This window comes from Dysidea avara, chromosome 4, assembly GCF_963678975.1.
Source record: "Dysidea avara chromosome 4, odDysAvar1.4, whole genome shotgun sequence".
Lineage (NCBI taxonomy): Eukaryota > Metazoa > Porifera > Demospongiae > Dictyoceratida > Dysideidae > Dysidea > Dysidea avara.
Genome location: NC_089275.1, coordinates 876,272 through 895,272, shown reverse-complemented (window position 1 = coordinate 895,272; position 19,001 = coordinate 876,272). Strand labels below are relative to the sequence as shown.

General features: G+C 38.0%; 1 protein-coding gene across 4 annotated transcripts; it reads right to left on the bottom strand.

Moving 5' to 3' along the window:
- Positions 1–1,223: 1,223 nt before the first annotated feature.
- Positions 1,224–18,654, bottom strand: LOC136252680 (rho-related protein racA-like). Of its 4 annotated transcripts, none has more exons than XM_066045235.1 (8): positions 18,457–18,654; positions 3,690–3,814; positions 3,522–3,645; positions 3,356–3,473; positions 2,947–3,306; positions 2,511–2,901; positions 2,246–2,462; positions 1,224–1,569 (listed from the first exon to the last, which is right to left on the bottom strand). In XM_066045235.1, exons 1-8 carry the CDS (start codon positions 18,635–18,637, stop codon positions 1,307–1,309), a joined length of 1,779 nt encoding a protein of 592 aa, XP_065901307.1. In that variant the 5' UTR covers positions 18,638–18,654; the 3' UTR covers positions 1,224–1,306. The 4 variants fall into 4 exon arrangements, with proteins under 4 accessions (XP_065901307.1, XP_065901308.1, XP_065901309.1 ...); XM_066045236.1 differs by having other exon boundaries at positions 2,947–3,297; XM_066045237.1 differs by lacking the exon at positions 18,457–18,654 and adding an exon at positions 16,123–17,658.
- Positions 18,655–19,001: the final 347 nt, after the last annotated feature.

Sequence of the window (19,001 nt, the reverse complement as noted above, 5' to 3'; positions counted from 1 at the left end):
TGCTCATATCTTCTGTCTCTTTGGTTTTTTTTTTTTTTTACAGATATGAACCAAAGATCTACAAACTCCTCTATCAAGAGGTTTTCGCTGTTAGCAACTTCCTCTTAAAGCTATCATTCTAAACACTGAGTACAATAGTATCATAGACTTGTTTACAAATGATTTGTAGTGATTATGTTGACAAATTGTGACAAGAATTCCACATGTTAGTGCAATCATAATTTTACAGTGTAGAATGCAATAAACACAGGAGACATATTTTATTCTAATTATCAACACTGGTTAATGGTAACAGTTATATATGAGACTAATACACAGCATACAGCAATTGTATATGATTAGCAAGATATTCCAGCAGGCCAGCTGCGTGTGCATGCAACCTTCTTAATCAGTAGACAACCCACAATCACACATACAAAATACACATACAAAATACACAGACTAATACTACACAATATGAGTATAGGTTGTTACAACTGATTGTGTGTGCAGTGTGTATGTATTTATTGCATGGTTATACCTAGTTGGCACCTACGGGCCGGTGCAGTGCTGCAGATGCAAGTTTCCATATAGTAGCTAACTGCAAGTGGAGAATTCTAACAATGGTAGATCCAGCATCCTCCCACTTCTTTTAGAAGAGCTATTTCACTTTGATATACCAGTAAAGCCAAAATCATAATACTTTTAGTTTGGAAGGCAGACATATCTCCTCCCTTTACTGCAAAACCAAACTCAAACTGTCATCCAGCACCTTCGTGTGTAGTAAGCATCTCTAAAACTTGGCAGGTGTTTAAGCATAATTTAATAGCTTCTGTAACTAATACCTCACAACCTTCTGCAATGGCCTAATATGGTAATATTCAACAGTGAACATTACTGAGAGGTAATTATTTGCTATGGTACACATCAACTATAATAGGTTGTAGGTAGAAATTCCTTTTGTTATGGTGTGGTTCTGAACTTGTTTGTGCTCCTCCTCTTGCCCCTGTGATATATGCGGTGACTGTTCTATTAGAGTATTTGACTGAGAGTATCCTTATCTTCAGCCAATGTAATGCAAACTTCTGTGGATCAGATAAGAATCCATACAAAGCATAAAGTTAGTATCATGCATTATGTAATGAGCAGATGTGGGATAGCACAGTGAAAAAATTCAACCATTAAGTCACACATGAAAAATAAAATCTGCATGTGCCAACCCTGAGACTAGGCCCCTTACTGACTTTCCAATAAGTATGTGCATTTTCAAACCACATGTACATTATGATGTTTCATTCTCTGTGATCACAAACACTACAGTGACACATCACATTACTACACAATTTCTACTAGTAGTGTTCTTCACTGATGATCCACTAGACTTCTTCCCAAATTTCTCCCTCCACTCCTCCATTGACTTGATGTAGGATAATGGTGGCCAGCGATGTTCTTGTACATATGATAAGTTGTCTCCTGTCAAACGTTGAAATTGTTCAGTTGACTCAAATGCTAGATAATTGCTGGAGATGAAATGAAGCAAGAAGCCACTCAACTGATCAGCATTATATAGTTGAGCATCAAATAGCAATCCTGTAGTGTTAAAACAATGTTGTCATGGTGATGACGTGTACTGAATCTGTCATAGACCAACACCACTATATAGCATACACCTCAGGTAATCCAGGCCATATTCAAGTGGGTCTCATCTGGCTGGATTGGATCAATCATGTGTGGTAAATTAATTGGGCTTAGACAATTCATTCTCAAAACAGGCTTTATTATGAAGAGTGCTGCAAACCGTAGTCTAGTCTTCCAGAAAAAAAGAGCTAGTGCTTATAGATTACATATTTAAGTACCTTTACCGATAAGTGCCAAACAGGATCTCTAGTCTAGCTAGAGTACTGAAGCAGTTTGAATCACATGGTTTACAACAAGAAGTATTTGGCATTGTGTATTGCTACCTGTAGACTTACGTGGAGCCATGCACAATTGTACATTGTTGGCTCATGATCGTACAAAAAAAGCTTGAAAGATCAACAAAACCAATGTGAGAAAGCTTACTTGTGACACATCTGGATTACTATTTAGGTCAGTGTGGGTCATCCAGGTCTGTTGTGCTGATCCTTGTTTCAACCCTCCCCCCTCTCTCTCACACATGCACACACACACACACACACACACACACACACACACACACACACACACACACACACACACACACACACACACACACACACACACACACACACAACACACACGCACACACCAATAAAATCCATGTCTGATTTAGCTATGGTATCCTCAGTAAATGTTAAAACAATGTTGCTGATGTGTAGTTCACAGAGGGCCCTCAACCTGTCCATACAGTACTGATCTGCTAATACTAGTAAAGCCATAGGATCACCCTCTATGGGAGCATGGTCAGTATAGAGGTATTGTAGGAAGGCCATGAAGGTGTCCACATCTGTTCCTGGTATCTTCACCTGTATAACATGTGATGATCACATGTCTACTGGATCACATGATCTCACCTCAGCAGTACTGCTCTCAGAGAACTGCCCACTAAACATGGCAGACATTAATTCACAACGAGTTGTCAGTACACAACGATGGGATGGTATTTTCTTACCATCCACAACAAATGTTACATCAGAATATAGTGACTTGTTCAGGAACAACTGCTTCATCATCTTACTGCTGTGTTGATTCATTACAGTGCTCTCAGTCGGATGAGTCACTTTGTTGATCTGACAAACCATTACTAGTTCTGGTAAATTCAGCAACTCAGCAGCAGTGACAGTGTCTTCCAAATCACTATCATCCTTGACATCAGCACAACCAGTGTATAGGAAGGACAGACACCTCTCAAATGCTAGTCGTGTCACTTGTTCATCATTAACAGTTATAACAGTTACATTCTCCCTACAATACAACAATCACTCTACTACTAACCCTAACAACACTCACTTGTCATAAATGTTCTTGAAGGCAGATATGGCACCATTGTTCACACTCTGTCTTGTAATAGCTTTTAATCTCTTCTTATTCCAACTATTACATTGTGATAAACCTTTCTCTGGTTTCAAGTCTGTTCCCACCTCAAATACTCTTCTGAACAATTCTGATGTAGCACACAACATCACCTTGTGTCCATAGTAACAATAATCAGATTTGTAGTGGAACTGTACATCAGATAAGTAATCATTGTTGATCATCTTCTGCCACTCTGGTTGAAGTGTTGAAGATGGGATGTTGATCAGAGGTGCCTTAGGTAACTCAGGAGCATGAGGACCAGATGCCTTCACTTCAATATTACCTCTAGTCCATCTGTAACAAACAATATATTATCACATCAGGGGTATATGTCATGTGCTACCTCTTCCATGGCCACACAGTTGTTCTCCTAGTGTGAAGTGCTGCATTAACAAGAGATTTCACCACTTCATCCAATCCACTCTGTAGTTTTGCACTGCATTCATAGTAGCCCACAGCACCTACCACACCATCCCATAGTAATATATAGTAAGATCTGCATAACTAACCAATATTTTTAGCAAATCGAATTGCTTCACTTCGTTTAACATGATTAGAAGCTGGGATATCTGTTCTTAGGTCACTTTTCATCCCCACCAGTAACAAAGGTGATTCTTGACAGAAGTGTTTCACCTGTGAGGTATTACTATTATTATCACTTCTTGAAGTGGTCATACCTCAGGAAGCCATTTATCTGCGACATTCTCAAATGAAGGATGATAATCACATGGGAAACACAACAGGACAACATCAGTGTCCGGATATGATAGAGGACGTAGTCTATCATAATCATCTTGTCCAGCTGTACATGTAAAGTCAGTGACAAAAATGTTTCACCAATGGAGTTTATGGGTAACGCGATTATAATATAACTACAACATGTTCTTGACCACCATGATAAAGACAGTATTCCTATTTCCCAATGATGTTATACAAGCATACATGTACAAGATATGGTATAACAAAGAATTGTAACATGCTACACTTGGGTCAACACAGTAAAAAAGGTGCCCTGTCTTCGATAGGTATACCAGAATTGGATAATGTACAGTGTTTGAAAATTTGTTCATAAAAGACAGTTAACAAGATGTAGTGTATTTCTTGGGAATGGCACTGTCAATAGTGCAGCCAGGAGGGGGTGGGGCAACTGGGATATCAAAAGTGGTGGCCAAGGAGTGGCTGTGATGGTAGGTTAATGGTAAAAATTTTAATAACGACAATTCAGGTGATTTTGTGTTGCCTCCTCTAAATCTCACTAGCATTCTGCATTGATTGTCATTATTTAATTTTTGCCATTAACTTACCATCACATAAGTCATTTCTTGGCAATAATTTTGGTGGTCAACACATGAGTTGTGTATGTAGCTAGCCTCAAAACTCTACATGTGGTAATATGTTTGCAATGTATAGATCATTATTTGTCGCTGTTTCATCTATCTACATAAACTTTGCCCTAGCTCCCAGGCTGTAGCATCCCCCCAAAGCTTGTTAAACCTTTATTCAACCTCAGGTGACTTGTAGTGTCAATTTTAAGACATACAAAATACAAAATTTCTGTGGATGCACAGATCCCCCTGAAATTCTACTTCGTTCTACACAACATCCATGCTGTGCACTCCCTTCCCTGTATGTCAGCTCTATACAATCATCACTGCTATACTGAACTGTTCCTTACTATTCCACTTTACAGTATGATCGTTTATACAAATTGACATGGTTATAATCTGTTTGTAAACACGATATCATAATATGTTGTGTTTGGTTAACTTGATGGACACTCTAAGCAGTGTGATGGACAACTAAAATCAACCCAAAAATGCCTCTAGATTGCATCTCTGCATTAGCTATGCATGCTGAGTGTGGTTTGTACACCAACCTGTAGTATTACTGAATTCTAGTATAGCTGCATTGTAATTACAGGTACTGTATCAAATGGTACGGTTGTACCGTTTAAGTAGGAATCCAGGTGAAATTTTCATGCGCTGCCCAAAATTCCGCCTTTAAAAATCATCCTAGAGATATCTTACGAGACTAAAATCACCTTTACGGAATAGTACTAGTCCATATAATACATAAAACAGCATTAAATACAACAAAACGCTTACAGGTGGCCGGATACAGAACTGATTTTAAAAATCGCCAAAAACTTGAATTTTAGACTGACTGCCTGACTGCTTGACTGACTGATTGACCACAGTCGCAAGCCTAGAGGCCAAACGAAGCAGTGCACGGCCACCATTTTACGCCACAATAACAAATTCACCGATAGGATGTGCCTTTTGGGGTTCTGATGAGTGTGTGTTCTCTGCGCCTTGCATTTTCTTTTATCTTCAATCAGGTTGCTTGTCTTCTTCATCCAACGAAACCATATTGAAGCATTAATTTTCCGTATCAACACTTTCTTTAAGCACCATAATAGATGCCACAAGATTATTTAAAGTGCTTAGACTACGCTACTGTACGGAGGCACAGATTATATATTCCTTAAGCACCTATTAATGCTATGCCCGACTACTATGAACACGGGCAGCGGTGGGGGATAGGTGGGGGAATCGACCACTAATCTTCCCCCAGGTAGTGGGGTATTTGACGAAGGTAGATATCCTTATCTTCATATTTCCTTTGATACAGCCATTATAGCTAAGGTTGTCTGCTTTGTTCTAGGCTTTTCAAGTGTTGTCTGCAAGATCACATGCAAGCAAGCTGTTTATAGTATTATATTTAACACGTGGAAGTGTTGAACATGTGCTAAACGATGTCACTCCAAGCTGAGCATGAAGCTGGAAAGAAAAGTGCCCTGGTGTCACTGGTTATACCTTCAGGTCTTAGAACAAGGGTGGTTACATTCTTTGGCAATAGAGACGGCCTCCTTACCGCAGTTTTGGAAAGGTTTAAAAACCTTTTATTCAGGCAGACTGTGTACTTACAGATTGAAGACACGAGCAGGGGCAGTTTTATGGGGTTTCTAGAAACCCCTTCTGAACTAGCACGCGCCCCTATGATTCGTTTGGGTGATAAAAATTACAGAGTTATACATTTTATGGCTCTTTCTATTGGCTAAATTTCATACTTTTACTTTCAAATCACCTTCACAGTAGAGATTTCCAACCAAATTACATTCCTTACATTCTTTGGTATGGCAAATATTATGCTATCTATTAGAATCATACCGCTCCTCAATCAGTGGCTCCTACCAAAAGATATAAGCAAAAGAAGTCAGCAGAGTGGTGATTTTTGTGTACGACATTTTTAGGGCTTTTCTGTACATTAACGTGGCACCAAACACAATATCCAAAGTGCCATAAATTTGAGTATGAATCTCCTAATGACATGAAATTTTCACCACATAACCATTTAATGTAGTAAAATGCATGAGCAAGGTAAAACTTTCTAAAGTGACCACTCCTTTGTAGAATGACCATTTGTAATATTTAATGTTTGAGTTAGTAATTTGCTAAGAATAGTGCGAGTTCTGTAAATACAAATTATATACAGGTACCCCAAACATATTTACAGATGATTAATTAGTGATATTGTATTACAGAGTGGCCTTTGACATTACAGGGCACAATTAAAAATTACTTTGCAAATACAACAATCAGATTCCAACATATATGACCAGTATTCTTCAATATTATTGTAAGACTGCAATTTTTTTATACTACTTCACTTTATTTGCCACTCTAAAAGTACAGAAGATAGTAATTATTATATAATATGATGACATCATTGCATAATAAAGAGAAACAATATTCTGTCTCTGACTAGAATTACAGTCATGCAGCTGCAACAAAATAGACAACAATAATAGTGGGCATATCAGAACATCACAACAGGTAGTTGTGAAGCCTTACAAGGTTGGTATCACTTGTGCTTTTCAAAAGTTATGCATCACCTTGTATGCTATAAAGCAATTCCTCACAACACAACAAACTACTCACTTTCAAACTATACTTGGATGAATGTCTTGAATACCAGGATGGTTGTATTGCAGAATTGTGAAGTGTCTTAGATGGTGCTATACCCTTTTACAAGACAAAGTTTCGTCATTGACCACCACAAAACATCTTTTCATCAAAAAACCGATGCCAAATTCAGAATCAGCGTATCTACTTTGCCTAAGATCGCTTCTTTCAGCCTTACAGGTCACAGAAACTCGCAGAAAATTTTGACTATAAGTGGTGCCGTAAAATCCCGTGTTTTCCCATACATTACGTCCTACAGAATTTTTGTATGGGCTCCCATTGGGGAATTTTATTTCTCAAACTTTGATTTCGCATATTTCAATAAATACTGGATGAAATTTAATTCGGTAAAGTGCATTACGAAGTACAAAGCATTGGCTACTACATACTAGAACAGCAGCTCGTGAAACATTTGTTGAGGGGGTGTAATTTGATTAGCAAATATATATGTGAAAAATCGGTAGGTTGGAAATCTCTATTCACAGCGTTGAAAAGCACGTGGTGACCTTTTTTTTTTTTTTTGGTCTTCAACTTGCAGCTAGACTGAAGTTACAATTCCAGAGAACCAGAAACCCCCTCTGAAAATTTCTAGATCCGCCCCTGACGCGTTGGGGGGGAAAGACGCAGTCTTCATAGACATATTAGATGACCAAATAGGGCTGTGATAAGAGTTTCAACGATTGCTGATACAGAGGTAATATAAAACTATGTGTTTGCCCAGAAAGTGGTTGCTTGTCATTTTGTTGTGAGCTTCCTTGGGCTACAAATTTCCGTAGCATGCACTGTTAAAACAGTGACAATCCAGCAAATGTTTTGTGGAGGTTATTCTATTGTAGCTTTTAGGGCAGTTTCACTGTATTTGCTGAATGTATATATATACTAGATGAATAAAAATTGGAAATTTTAAAATGGGAATAGGGATTGCTGAAAAAAGCCACAAAATAAGAAGGGATCGCTGGGGTGGTAATGTAAACCACAAATCCCTATTTTGACTCGATTCAAAATGACAGAGCATGTAAGTAAAGGTTTATGACAGAGAGTCAAAATAGGGATTTGTGGTTTACATTACCACCCCAGCGACCCCATCTTGTTTTGTGGCTTTTTTCAGCGATCCCTATTCCCATTTTAAAATTTCCATTTTTTATTTATCCAGTTTGTGTACTTTTTATTAATCCATTACTGGATTATGGTTGATAATGAAGACTGTTGTGAATAGTGTAATTTTGCAATCTGCATAGTAACACCGTCAACACTTTCAGAACACACATGAAACTGATCAAATTGTACTCTGCATACAGAATGATAGTCTCCTAATATGAGGCAGAATTCACATTACTGGTGCCTTTAATAGCTGTCAAATTCAATGCAAGGATTGTTGTTATACACTTGACTGCATTATTACAGTATTTAATCTGGATAACCCGCCCACGTACAATAATCAGGGAGCGAAAAAACCACCTTGCAACAAAGTCTTCAGGACAGATTAAGCTTCCTGGCCTATACTGAGTTTAATAAAGGCAGATTCTATTAGTCACAAGCAGCACACACCAAAAATCGTAATTCTGAGTGCGATCTTGTATGGCTTCTCGTGCGTAATGGCGGTTTGGCAAAAAGAAACTCCATCCGAAAAATGAAATCAAAAATAGGTCATGGACACGAGGAAGGACTCAGTAAGCATGGCTATATAGTTTTTAGAACCCACTATCATGGTTCATGATACTGCTAGCCACACCATGAGCAAGGGTTGCCAAGAATGCTGATGCATGCTCATTATAGATCGTGAGAGCCTGAAGTATGCCCACTATGGCTTAGTAAATATGCTGCAATCTGATTGGTAGCTGCACGAGTCTAGTATGCTAGAGTTCCCAGACTAGTGTAATACAAACATACTTGGGTAGAGTAGTCAAACATACAGGTAATCACATCCATTGGTATATTTAAGGTCTCTCTTTTAAAGTGGTCAAGTTAATTGGCTGTTAAGTCATTTGTTGATGTAGAAAACAGCTGCCTGCTAGGGTCATAGAATGTTGCTGCATTCTTCTAGTGAAACCTTACCTCCTCAGTGTTAAACAACTATGCAATTACATTGTTGAAAAAGTTGTGTGTATCTTGTTGTTAAACATATTATTCAACCTATACAGGTGATAACTTGTCTACAGAGTGAAGATCTCCATGATCAACCTTCTATTTCATTCGATAGTCAGCTTTCTACTTCGTCCATTGGTGAACATTCTACTTCATCCCAATCCAGTATGAGACCATCACTTCAAACACGTCTGTCCGTATCAACAACTGGTGCTGTGTCTCTCTACAAAAGCAAGACAAGGTATGTATACTACATTTTCAAGGGGGCATGTTGAGAGGCTAGTACAGCATGAGGAGAAGCCGAGTGCTGTATTTGCCTCGAGGCACCCCCCAAGTGCTGTATTTTTCATACAAACAAGCATAGGCGATGCTTTAAGCCTTACCTGGTTGTCTCGCTCAGAGCGATTTTCTCAAGTACCAAAACTGCTGCATTTTTTGTTGATGAGGATATCAGTAAGTGTTTACAAGATCTATTTCTAGTCATAGAACGAACTAGTAGGACTATTTTGTCTAGTTCAAACAAATTACAATGGCGCACATGATCAATCATGCCGTCTGAGTGGATTTAAATTCCTATTTCCAGTGATCAGATGATCAGTAAGTGATTACGCAATCTATTTCTAGCCGTAAAATAAACTGTACTTTAGCTAGTTTTAGCAATTAAAATGTCATGGACGTGATCAAAAAAATTCTTAAATAAATTCTTCACATAACTGTACTGTATAACTGTTCTGTATACTCATACAGTACAGTATGCAGCTAATTAGTACTATAGGGAAAATACAATATGCAACATCGCTTTGATCCTCCCACACAAAGTACAATATTGTGTACTAAATGCATACCAAAGAACCCTTTAGATATTTTGCATACATCTCTGAAATGTTAGCATCAAGTATTATAAAACAACTATAACAGGTGGATCCAGACTTTTAAGAATTATAATGACTTCCACAATTTACAGGCTTTAAGCTTTTTTTGTTGGTACGGGATAGGTTATTATTCACTTGCTCTGCTATTGATACACAATATATAAGTATATAATATTCAGCAAAAATTTGAGTTAGCTAAAATTCTGTCGAACCTTATTTTTAGTTGGCAAGATGCTTGGAGACTATTGCAGAATAGGAAAATATTGCACAGGTGATTGTTTTAATAATCTGCTCTATCAGGCTTTTAATAACACATTTTGCTAATTATTCTTCACTGCTGTTACATTGTGTGTGCTTACAGGACACATCAGATGTTCCAGCACTGGCACTTGCACATGATACTGGTATGTCAGAGGAAAAGATTAAAGAATCAGCTTTGATATATAAAAAGGAGTCTATTCAACCCCTCACTGACTATCAAAAGTGTGTTAACAATGCAACCCAGGAAATCTACTTAAAAAACCTGAGAAGTCGTCAAAAATTATTGAATGTTGCAAGAGACATGGTGGACCAAACATATTCCTTCAAAAAGGGAAAGAGTTGTAGTAAAAAGTACTGTACAAGCCAGCCTGTATCCAAACGTCCAAAGCTTTCTTTTGATGCTCGAGTAGACCGAATGAAAGCATTAGAAGAGAAATAAAGAACCAAATTTCGTACAAAGAAAAAAGACATCAGATGGCTGAAAACATAAAAAATTATAAAAATTGTGATGAACTTACAGAATAACAAAATTGCACAAAAAGAGGAGAGAAATTGAGAATGAGCTTGTTGTGTTAGAAAAGAAAACCAAAAAATCCAAAGTGTACATGTCCAAGAAACACTACAGTTCCTTTGATGATAGTTCAGTCAGATCTAAGCCAGTAGAAAATTACATACACAAGCCAGATCAATTACGCAAACCACAATCACTCAGCTCTAGTCATAGCTCAGATGAACAATCAAGATCAAAAAGAAAATCTACAAGTAGTCAGGCTGATGACTCGGACTCGTCCCTATATTCTAATGAGAGTTTTGAGACTGTTTTTTTTGGGTGATTCTGATCAATCACATCTGAACCACATTTTTAGTAAAGCCTCCCTGTGCTAGTGTTAATAGTACAGGGGGGCTTGAAAAATAATTGGTTGATAAGTACAAGTCATGTTGTGTTAATGTAAACTTTTCTGATTATGAGACACTTTCAACCCGTGTAGTTTAAGTAAAAATAAACACTTTAGCCTCAATGATTACTGTATAGCTAGAGGACAATACTGTGTAGCACTAATCACCACAATTGTGTTGAATGTGCAAGAATGGTTAATATTGTACAAGCTGCTATTAGTGAAGGAATGTGCTCTCTTAAATCTCTGTTCCAGAACAACTTTCCAGGAGTATTATACAAAGTCGCAAATGCTAAACGTAGAATATTACAAATGCCATTAGTCACATTACTTTTAAAAATGAAGAAAGGCAAAGCAAATATATATGTGATGGAACTCATTCATGGTGTTGATTATTATGAAAAACTAGCAGATGTTTTTGAGTCTAATGCTATTACTAGCTCAAATGCAATACGGCTACTTGGAATTGGGTCTGAAACTGCAGATACAGACTCATCGAATGACTGTGGTGATAGATTAGCTGCCAATTCTTGCTACATTAATGAAGAGCTTATTTCTCTGCTTAGAGCATCACAATTCAATTGGTTTGAAGTAGTGGACACAGTAGTAAGTGCAATGTATGTGATGATGAAGAAGAAGCAGTAATTGATGAGTTGTGTCAAAAAATTTCAAATGTGCTGGAGATGTTTGATGCTTCTGATGCAGCACTATTGAAACAATCGTATCAAGCTTTTGTAAATTACAACAACACTCAATAATGTAATTCAAACAGAACTGCCAGCATTTTGAATGGCATAATAGTCACAGATTCAGAGAGTGACAATCCTGACCAATATATTGCACTCAATATGTCAAGTGTCCAGGCACAAACTTTTATTGAAAAAAAAAAAAGAAGAGAAAAGCCATACATCGCCGAGCACAGTATCTCATTAGCAAGACAATTGCTAACCGTAACTTTTTGCAAAGAAAGAGAAGCGCTCATAGCAAAACAACCATTAAGCAAATCCCTGCTATAGGAAAGGAAATTGAAGACTACGTAAAAAGCTGTAATGTGGGAGCTGATGCATGGAGACGCATGGGAGTTTTGACATTTGATGGCAATCTCCGAGTAAAGCATAAGGCCACTTACGGCAGAGTGCATCAACATTTAATCAAAGTATTTAAAAGAAATTCTGCTTATGGGACTGTCGTAGAACTTTGTGTAGCTAGAAACAGACGGAGAAGATCAGCTACAAGGTATAAAGGGTTAGCTAAAGTAACATCTAGACATGCCCGAAAAGGATTATGCCAAAATTTAATCCTGATGCACACTGGAGTGCTGCTTTTTATAACAATTTTTTTGCAATACAAAGATGGATGCAACATAGTAAATCTTAATCGTGATGATGCTGCAGGATTTAGACTTGATACAATGGCTACACATCGCCTTCACAAAAGCCCCATTGTGGAAGGCCATGAAACCTTAACTACATACACAGATTATGTCAATCCGTATACATCAATTTTACAGACAACATCTAATCATTTTTCAGCCACAGAAACTACAGGAGAGATGTGTGCTGGAGTGGTTAAAGTTGCAGGTGTTTATCCAAAAAAATCCCTCACAGCATAGTGCCGACTTAGATATGTTGGAAGAAGAACCCACCATCAAACCTAAGTTCATAAATCCAGCAAATAATGAAAGAAAACTTATAGAGTGTATCAGAGTAGATGGTGCTGCCGATGTGGGGCCAATACATGACAAAGTCCAATTTATTTGGACTGAAAGACACTTGAAGTCAACAATAGCTTGTCTTGTGACCACCAGAAACAATGGTTCCAGCTTTTTAATAGAGTTGAACTACAAAGTGGCTGCCTAGCTTTAAGACATGCAAACCTATTTATATCATCAACATTAAGGGGATCATGCATGGATAACGCAACTGGAAAAATCAATAAAAAAAGGTACGTAGAAAACATGAACTTAGCTACAAATGTATACATAAATAGAGTCAACAACTGTCCATGTGGAGACTCTGTCATTCACCTTTATCATGGAGCTGATTCTCACTTACAGCAAGACACACGTAAGTATTTCTTGCAATATGTCAAAGGCACTAAAAAACAAAAAGAATCTTTAAAATTAGAGAAGCCAGATTTGTACAGCTATTTTGATACAGTCTGGCAACTGAAAGAATGCCACAGTGTTAAGAATTTACCTTCTCGGTATGCTTTTATTCTTGTTTGTTGTATGGATGCATCATGCTGTCATCCACTGTGTAGAAGTGGACATCAACAATTACCTCAGTGGTATAGTGGAGGACCACTGGTTTCACTGTTACCTTTGCCTATACCAGACCCAGCAAGACCTTGGGGCAATGCTAACTGTGACCAGTGCAAAGAAACTTGCACTGGCCATTTTTAACCGCACCAACATCATTATTGTCACCTATTCCAGCCATGAGGAAACCACCATCTACTGTCATCAAAGAAAAGTTTGAATCTTTAGAATGTTACCCACCATCTGAATCAGTTTGTTTAGAAATTGCTAAAGAAGTACTACTCTCTGTTGACGATGTTCGAATGTGGTTAGATCATTTGCACACTATCAAGGAAAACAGGAAGCGGGGTGCAGCTAAGAAAAAGAGCAATTTATCTGATGTACTAGTGAACTCTGAACATGATGATGGAGACAAAACTTACTGTGGAGTGTGTCATCAGGAATATACTGAAGATGTCGAAGAGTGGATAGGATGTGATTTGTGTGATAGGTGGTATCATTTTACTTGTGTTGGAATTGTTGAAGTGCCTGATAATTGTATCTGTGCAATTCCATCAAAAGATTTCTCGCCAAACAGTTGAAAGGGAAGGTAATGCTAAAGGCATGTTTTTATGAAAAAGATCATATGTAGATGGACCAGCCATGATGAGTGTAAACAAGTTTAGCTTTTGTTTTGTAGCTATTTATAGTATTGATTATTTATAGCATTGATTATTTATAGTGTTGATTATTGATAGTATTGATTATTTATAGTATTGATTATTGATAGTAAACATAATGTGCAAATTATGTAGAAAAAGTTTTGGTGACATGTGCATAGCAAATCCCCTACTATCCCGTGGTCCTTCACTGGGAGAATGGTGGGGGATAAGTGGGGATTTGGCAAAGAAAATGATCCCAGGTAGTGGGGATTAGAACTTTTAGATGTTCAAACCCCCACCTATCCCCCACCTTTGCCCATGTTCATAGTACTGGGGCAAAACATTGATAGGTGCATTACTGATATAATCTATGACAGAGGCTACTGTACGGATCGAGGTACCGGTACCAATAAATTCGATTGTGGGATTGTTTTGTAAAGTTGTGCTTCTCTAAACCAGCATTCTCACCCCGTTTTGGACTGCTGCAACCACCAGATCTTACTATCATTACGTTTCCTAGGCCAGTCTCGCCTTGGACGACGCACCAGGCCGGTGCTTCGAGACTGGCCGAACGCTACAACCGTGGTACCGTGGCTTATGACGGTACCCCATCAGGCTAGTTCAATTTCGTATCAGTATTTGTTCTTGTGTCTTTGTCTATCTAGTGTGACCCATTTAACCACATGGCTTCAGGCCGACAGCCTAAAAGAAAACTACCGGGAACCTCCCCACCCAAAAGGAAAACGAAAAACATCAAAAACAGTGAAGCTGACTGTATTGTTTGTGATGAACCAATTCTAGATCCTAGTGAGAACTGTGAGGGAGACGAAGCTGTGTTCTGTGAGGGTGATTGCCAAGGGTGGATTCACAGGAAATGTGCAGGCGTCACCCGCCCAGCTTTCGACAAGTTGGGTGAGTTTGATGTGCAGTATTTATGCTCTCAATGTATGTTGGCAAGTCAAAATAGAGAAATATGTAAATTAGCCAATATTATCAAGGATCTAAATGCCAGCATTATTTCACTGACGGAAACTATCACCTCATTACAATCTTTTGCTAATACAACATCTACAATGCAACAGACTGCCTCAGAGTAGCCTATAACTAACACAACAAACAATCCACCAGAAGCCAGAGTCCAACATGCAAATTTAACCAATATGAAAGCCAGACCCACTGATCGAAACCTTAACGTTGTCATTTACGGCATTGATGAGTGTCCTCCTAGAACACCAAGAGCTAATAGATCCAAACTTGAACTAGAAAAAGTCCTTCCTGTTCTTACAACTATTGACTCCAGCATACGTGACTCTTCAATCAATGATATTCACCGACTGGGCAAATTTTCTAGCTCTAATAACCGTCCAAGACCATTACTAGTTAAATTTTTACGTGTACTTGATGCAAACACTGTTCTATCTAGCAGAGACAAAGTTAAACACCCCATTGTAATTAAAAGTGATATGACTCCAGAAGAAAGGAAGACTGAAGCATTATTGCTGCATGAACGCTGGAATCTTATCCAACAGGGAGTAGATCGCAAGGTCATAAAAATTCGCAACAGTCAAATCTTTGTCAACAAGCACCTACATGGTAAAGTTATTGATTTTAAATACATTCAATCCTCTAGCAACCTACCTACAAGCACTTCTACTAATAGTACTGCTCCTGATTCTATGGAGCACCAGTCTTCCTCTCAATGACTACCTGGTCAAACAGCATCATGTAATCATAAGGCTAATTCCCTGAAGTGTCCCACGATTAATTGTCTTTATACCAATCCTAGAAGTATTGTCAACAAACTCCTAAATTTCCAATCACTAGTATACTCTAAATCTTTTGACATTATCGGCTTGACTGAAACTTGGCTTTCTGATTGTATATTTGACAATGAAATCTTACCCTGTAATTATACCCTATTTCGTAAAGATCGTCCCTCTCGTGGTGGAGGTGTATTGATTGCAGTTAACAATAACATTTCTTGTCAGAGACTTAATTCACCCAAAGATCTGGAAATCATATGTATCAAATCAAATTTAAAGGACCAAATTACTGTTTGTGTAACTTACGTACCTCCAAATTCAACCACTACTTATTGTGACAACCTTTTTAGTTTCCTGTATAACTTACTGAATGATTCTGGTAAATTAATTGTACTGGGTGATTTCAATTTCCCAGACATTGATTGGGACACATTATCAGGTCATTCTCCTGTTTCGAATCAATTTTGTGATTTAATGTTTCGGACTGGTTTGAGTCAACTCATTAATGTTCCAACCCACAATCATGGCAATATCCTGGACTTGCTCCTTACCAACCTTGATGATTACATCAATCACTTACAGATTTATCCTGATCCACTCTTACAATCTGATCATTATATCATGACATTCTCTATATACATCAGTGTGACGACATCCTCAAAATCTGCCGCTTACTTTACTTTCAACTTTTCTAAAGGAGATTATCAAGGTCTCTGTAATCACGATTCATTCTGATTTCACACCATGCCTTTTAAGTCACGATATAGAGTTTATATGGCACGTCATTGAACAGTTACTGGTGGAAGGTATGCAATTGTTTATTCCGTTGTACAAGGTCCATTCAAACCAAGATCCCATCTGGTATAATTCTGAGATAAGGCATTGCATCAATCGACTTAGAACACTCCGTCGTAGATACAAATGTCATCCTACAAATCATATCTCCAGCGTCATCGACTCCATTGAAAATACACTTCAGGACAAAATTAAAGTAGCTAAGCAGGATTTTGAATCACATCTTGTTAATTGTTACACCTCATCTAATAATAACAAAATGTTTAAATACCTTAGATCTATCACCAAGTCCAGAAATATTCCATCAGTCATGAATTTTGAGTCTTTGAATGCTAATACTGAACACAGTAAAGCCAACCTATTTAATCAATATTTTCATTCAGTTTTCCATGATCCATCTTCTATCCCGAAGATTGATGACCTCCCAGCTATACACAACTCCTTACAATCAATTACCATTATTGTTGCAGATGTTTATCAAGCTCTAATCTCATTAGATGTCAACAAATCTGCTGGAATTGACAACATCTCCCCTAGAGTACTACAAAGTTGTGCTGTAGCTCTTAGTGAGCCACTTTATCATCTATTTATTCAATCACTCCACCACTCTTCTTTACCAACCTGTTGGAAAATACACAAAATCGTGCCCATATTTAAGGTAGGTGATTCTAATTGTGTTAAGAATTATCGTCCTATTTCGTTATTATCTATTGTATCAAAAGTTCTTGAAAGATTAATCTTTAACAAGATTATCTCTCATATTAGCAAGTCTATCAGTCCATCCCAGTTTGGTTTCTCGAAAAATTGTTCTACACTACAACAGATGCTAATTTTCACTGATCAAATCATCAACAATCCCTCACAAACAGATGCTATTTACCTTGACATCAGCAAGGCTTTTGATTCAGTGTCACATAGTATCTTACTGATCAAGCTGTGGTCAATGGGCATAACTGGTACTCTATGGTGTTGGTTCAAGAACTATTTGACTAATCGCTATCAAAGGGTTTCTATCAACAATTGCTATTCTGATTCACTTCCAGTAGTTTCTGGTGTTCCACAGGGAAGTATTCTTGGCCCCTTGCTGTTTTTAGTTTACATCCATGACATGTCTTCATACATTCATGAAAGCCAACTACTCAAATTTGCTGACGATGCCAAGTGCTTTATCCATATTAGTACACTCTTTGATCATAAGGCTCTTCAAGATGATATCACTGCTTTTTTAACTTGGTCAAGGGATGTTGATCTGGATTTTAGTTTAAAGAAATTTATTCATTTATCATTCAAATGTAAACTCGACACCTCTTATTCTATGTCCAATTCAATTATACCTCATGTCGATTCTCATAAAGATCTTGGATTAACATTATCTGAAGACCTAAGTTGGGATAAACATTACAAAGACATCACTGCTCGAGCATACAAAATGCTTGGACTAATTCGCCGTACTTTTTCGCCCACTCATTCACCTTCTACATTGGTTAGACTGTATGTATCATTGGTAAGATCACAGTTACTCTACTGTACGCAAGTTTGGCGTCCTCACTTAATTTTGACAACTAGCGCACCGTAACGAGGATAGACAAAATATTTTAATGCGCGTTTCCAATCCATGTTTACGTATATTATCTATGGTGGCACACACAATAGAACTGAAAATCCTCGGTCTGGTCTACGAAAGACCACAGTCTCACGTAGCCAGACCACTTTTAAATCAAATCAAATCAATGTGGGAGCTACTTTTCCCGCCCCCACACAAAAAAGTAGTGGTCTGGCTACACGAGACTATCCTCGAATCCGAGCTCGAATCGAACTCACCAAAAACTTACCTTCGTACCCTGGCATCACAAAGGTCTGTATTAGAAACAATTCCTGGAGCCACCCATGGTATCTAGTTACTTACCAGTGTACCAGAATCCTATTTCAACTAGTTGTCCATCGCTCAGCTCAACACTATGGGAGTAGACTTCAGATATCATAGGAACGTATGGCGGGAAAGTTCCGTTACAGACCACCTCAAGAAAACAGTTCTTGCCGGACGCCCCATCTCCCACCACAACACACTTTACACGTCTGACCGACATAAGTATTTTCCCTTATCAGTATTTATGGATTTCATAGCTAGCTATTTCAAAATAATTTGAAATACGTGATAAGGCTGTAGTAGAATAAATTTTCAGTTAGAACTCAGGAACTGAAGCTGTTCATCCCAGCATACATAGCAGCATAGGCCAATTAAGGTGTACACTTTTTGTCTCCATGCATAGTAGCTAGTTCTCATTATTATAGCCTATACTAGTCTCGCGTGGCCAGACCGCTTTTTCTCCCACGGCGCTTATCGATTAGAAATTATAAGCGCCTGCTCGAAAAAGGGTCTTGCCTGGTTAGCTCCAGGGTGGCGGAGGTGTTGAATGGCCACGTAATCTGTAAGCGCCTTTACGTCGTTTT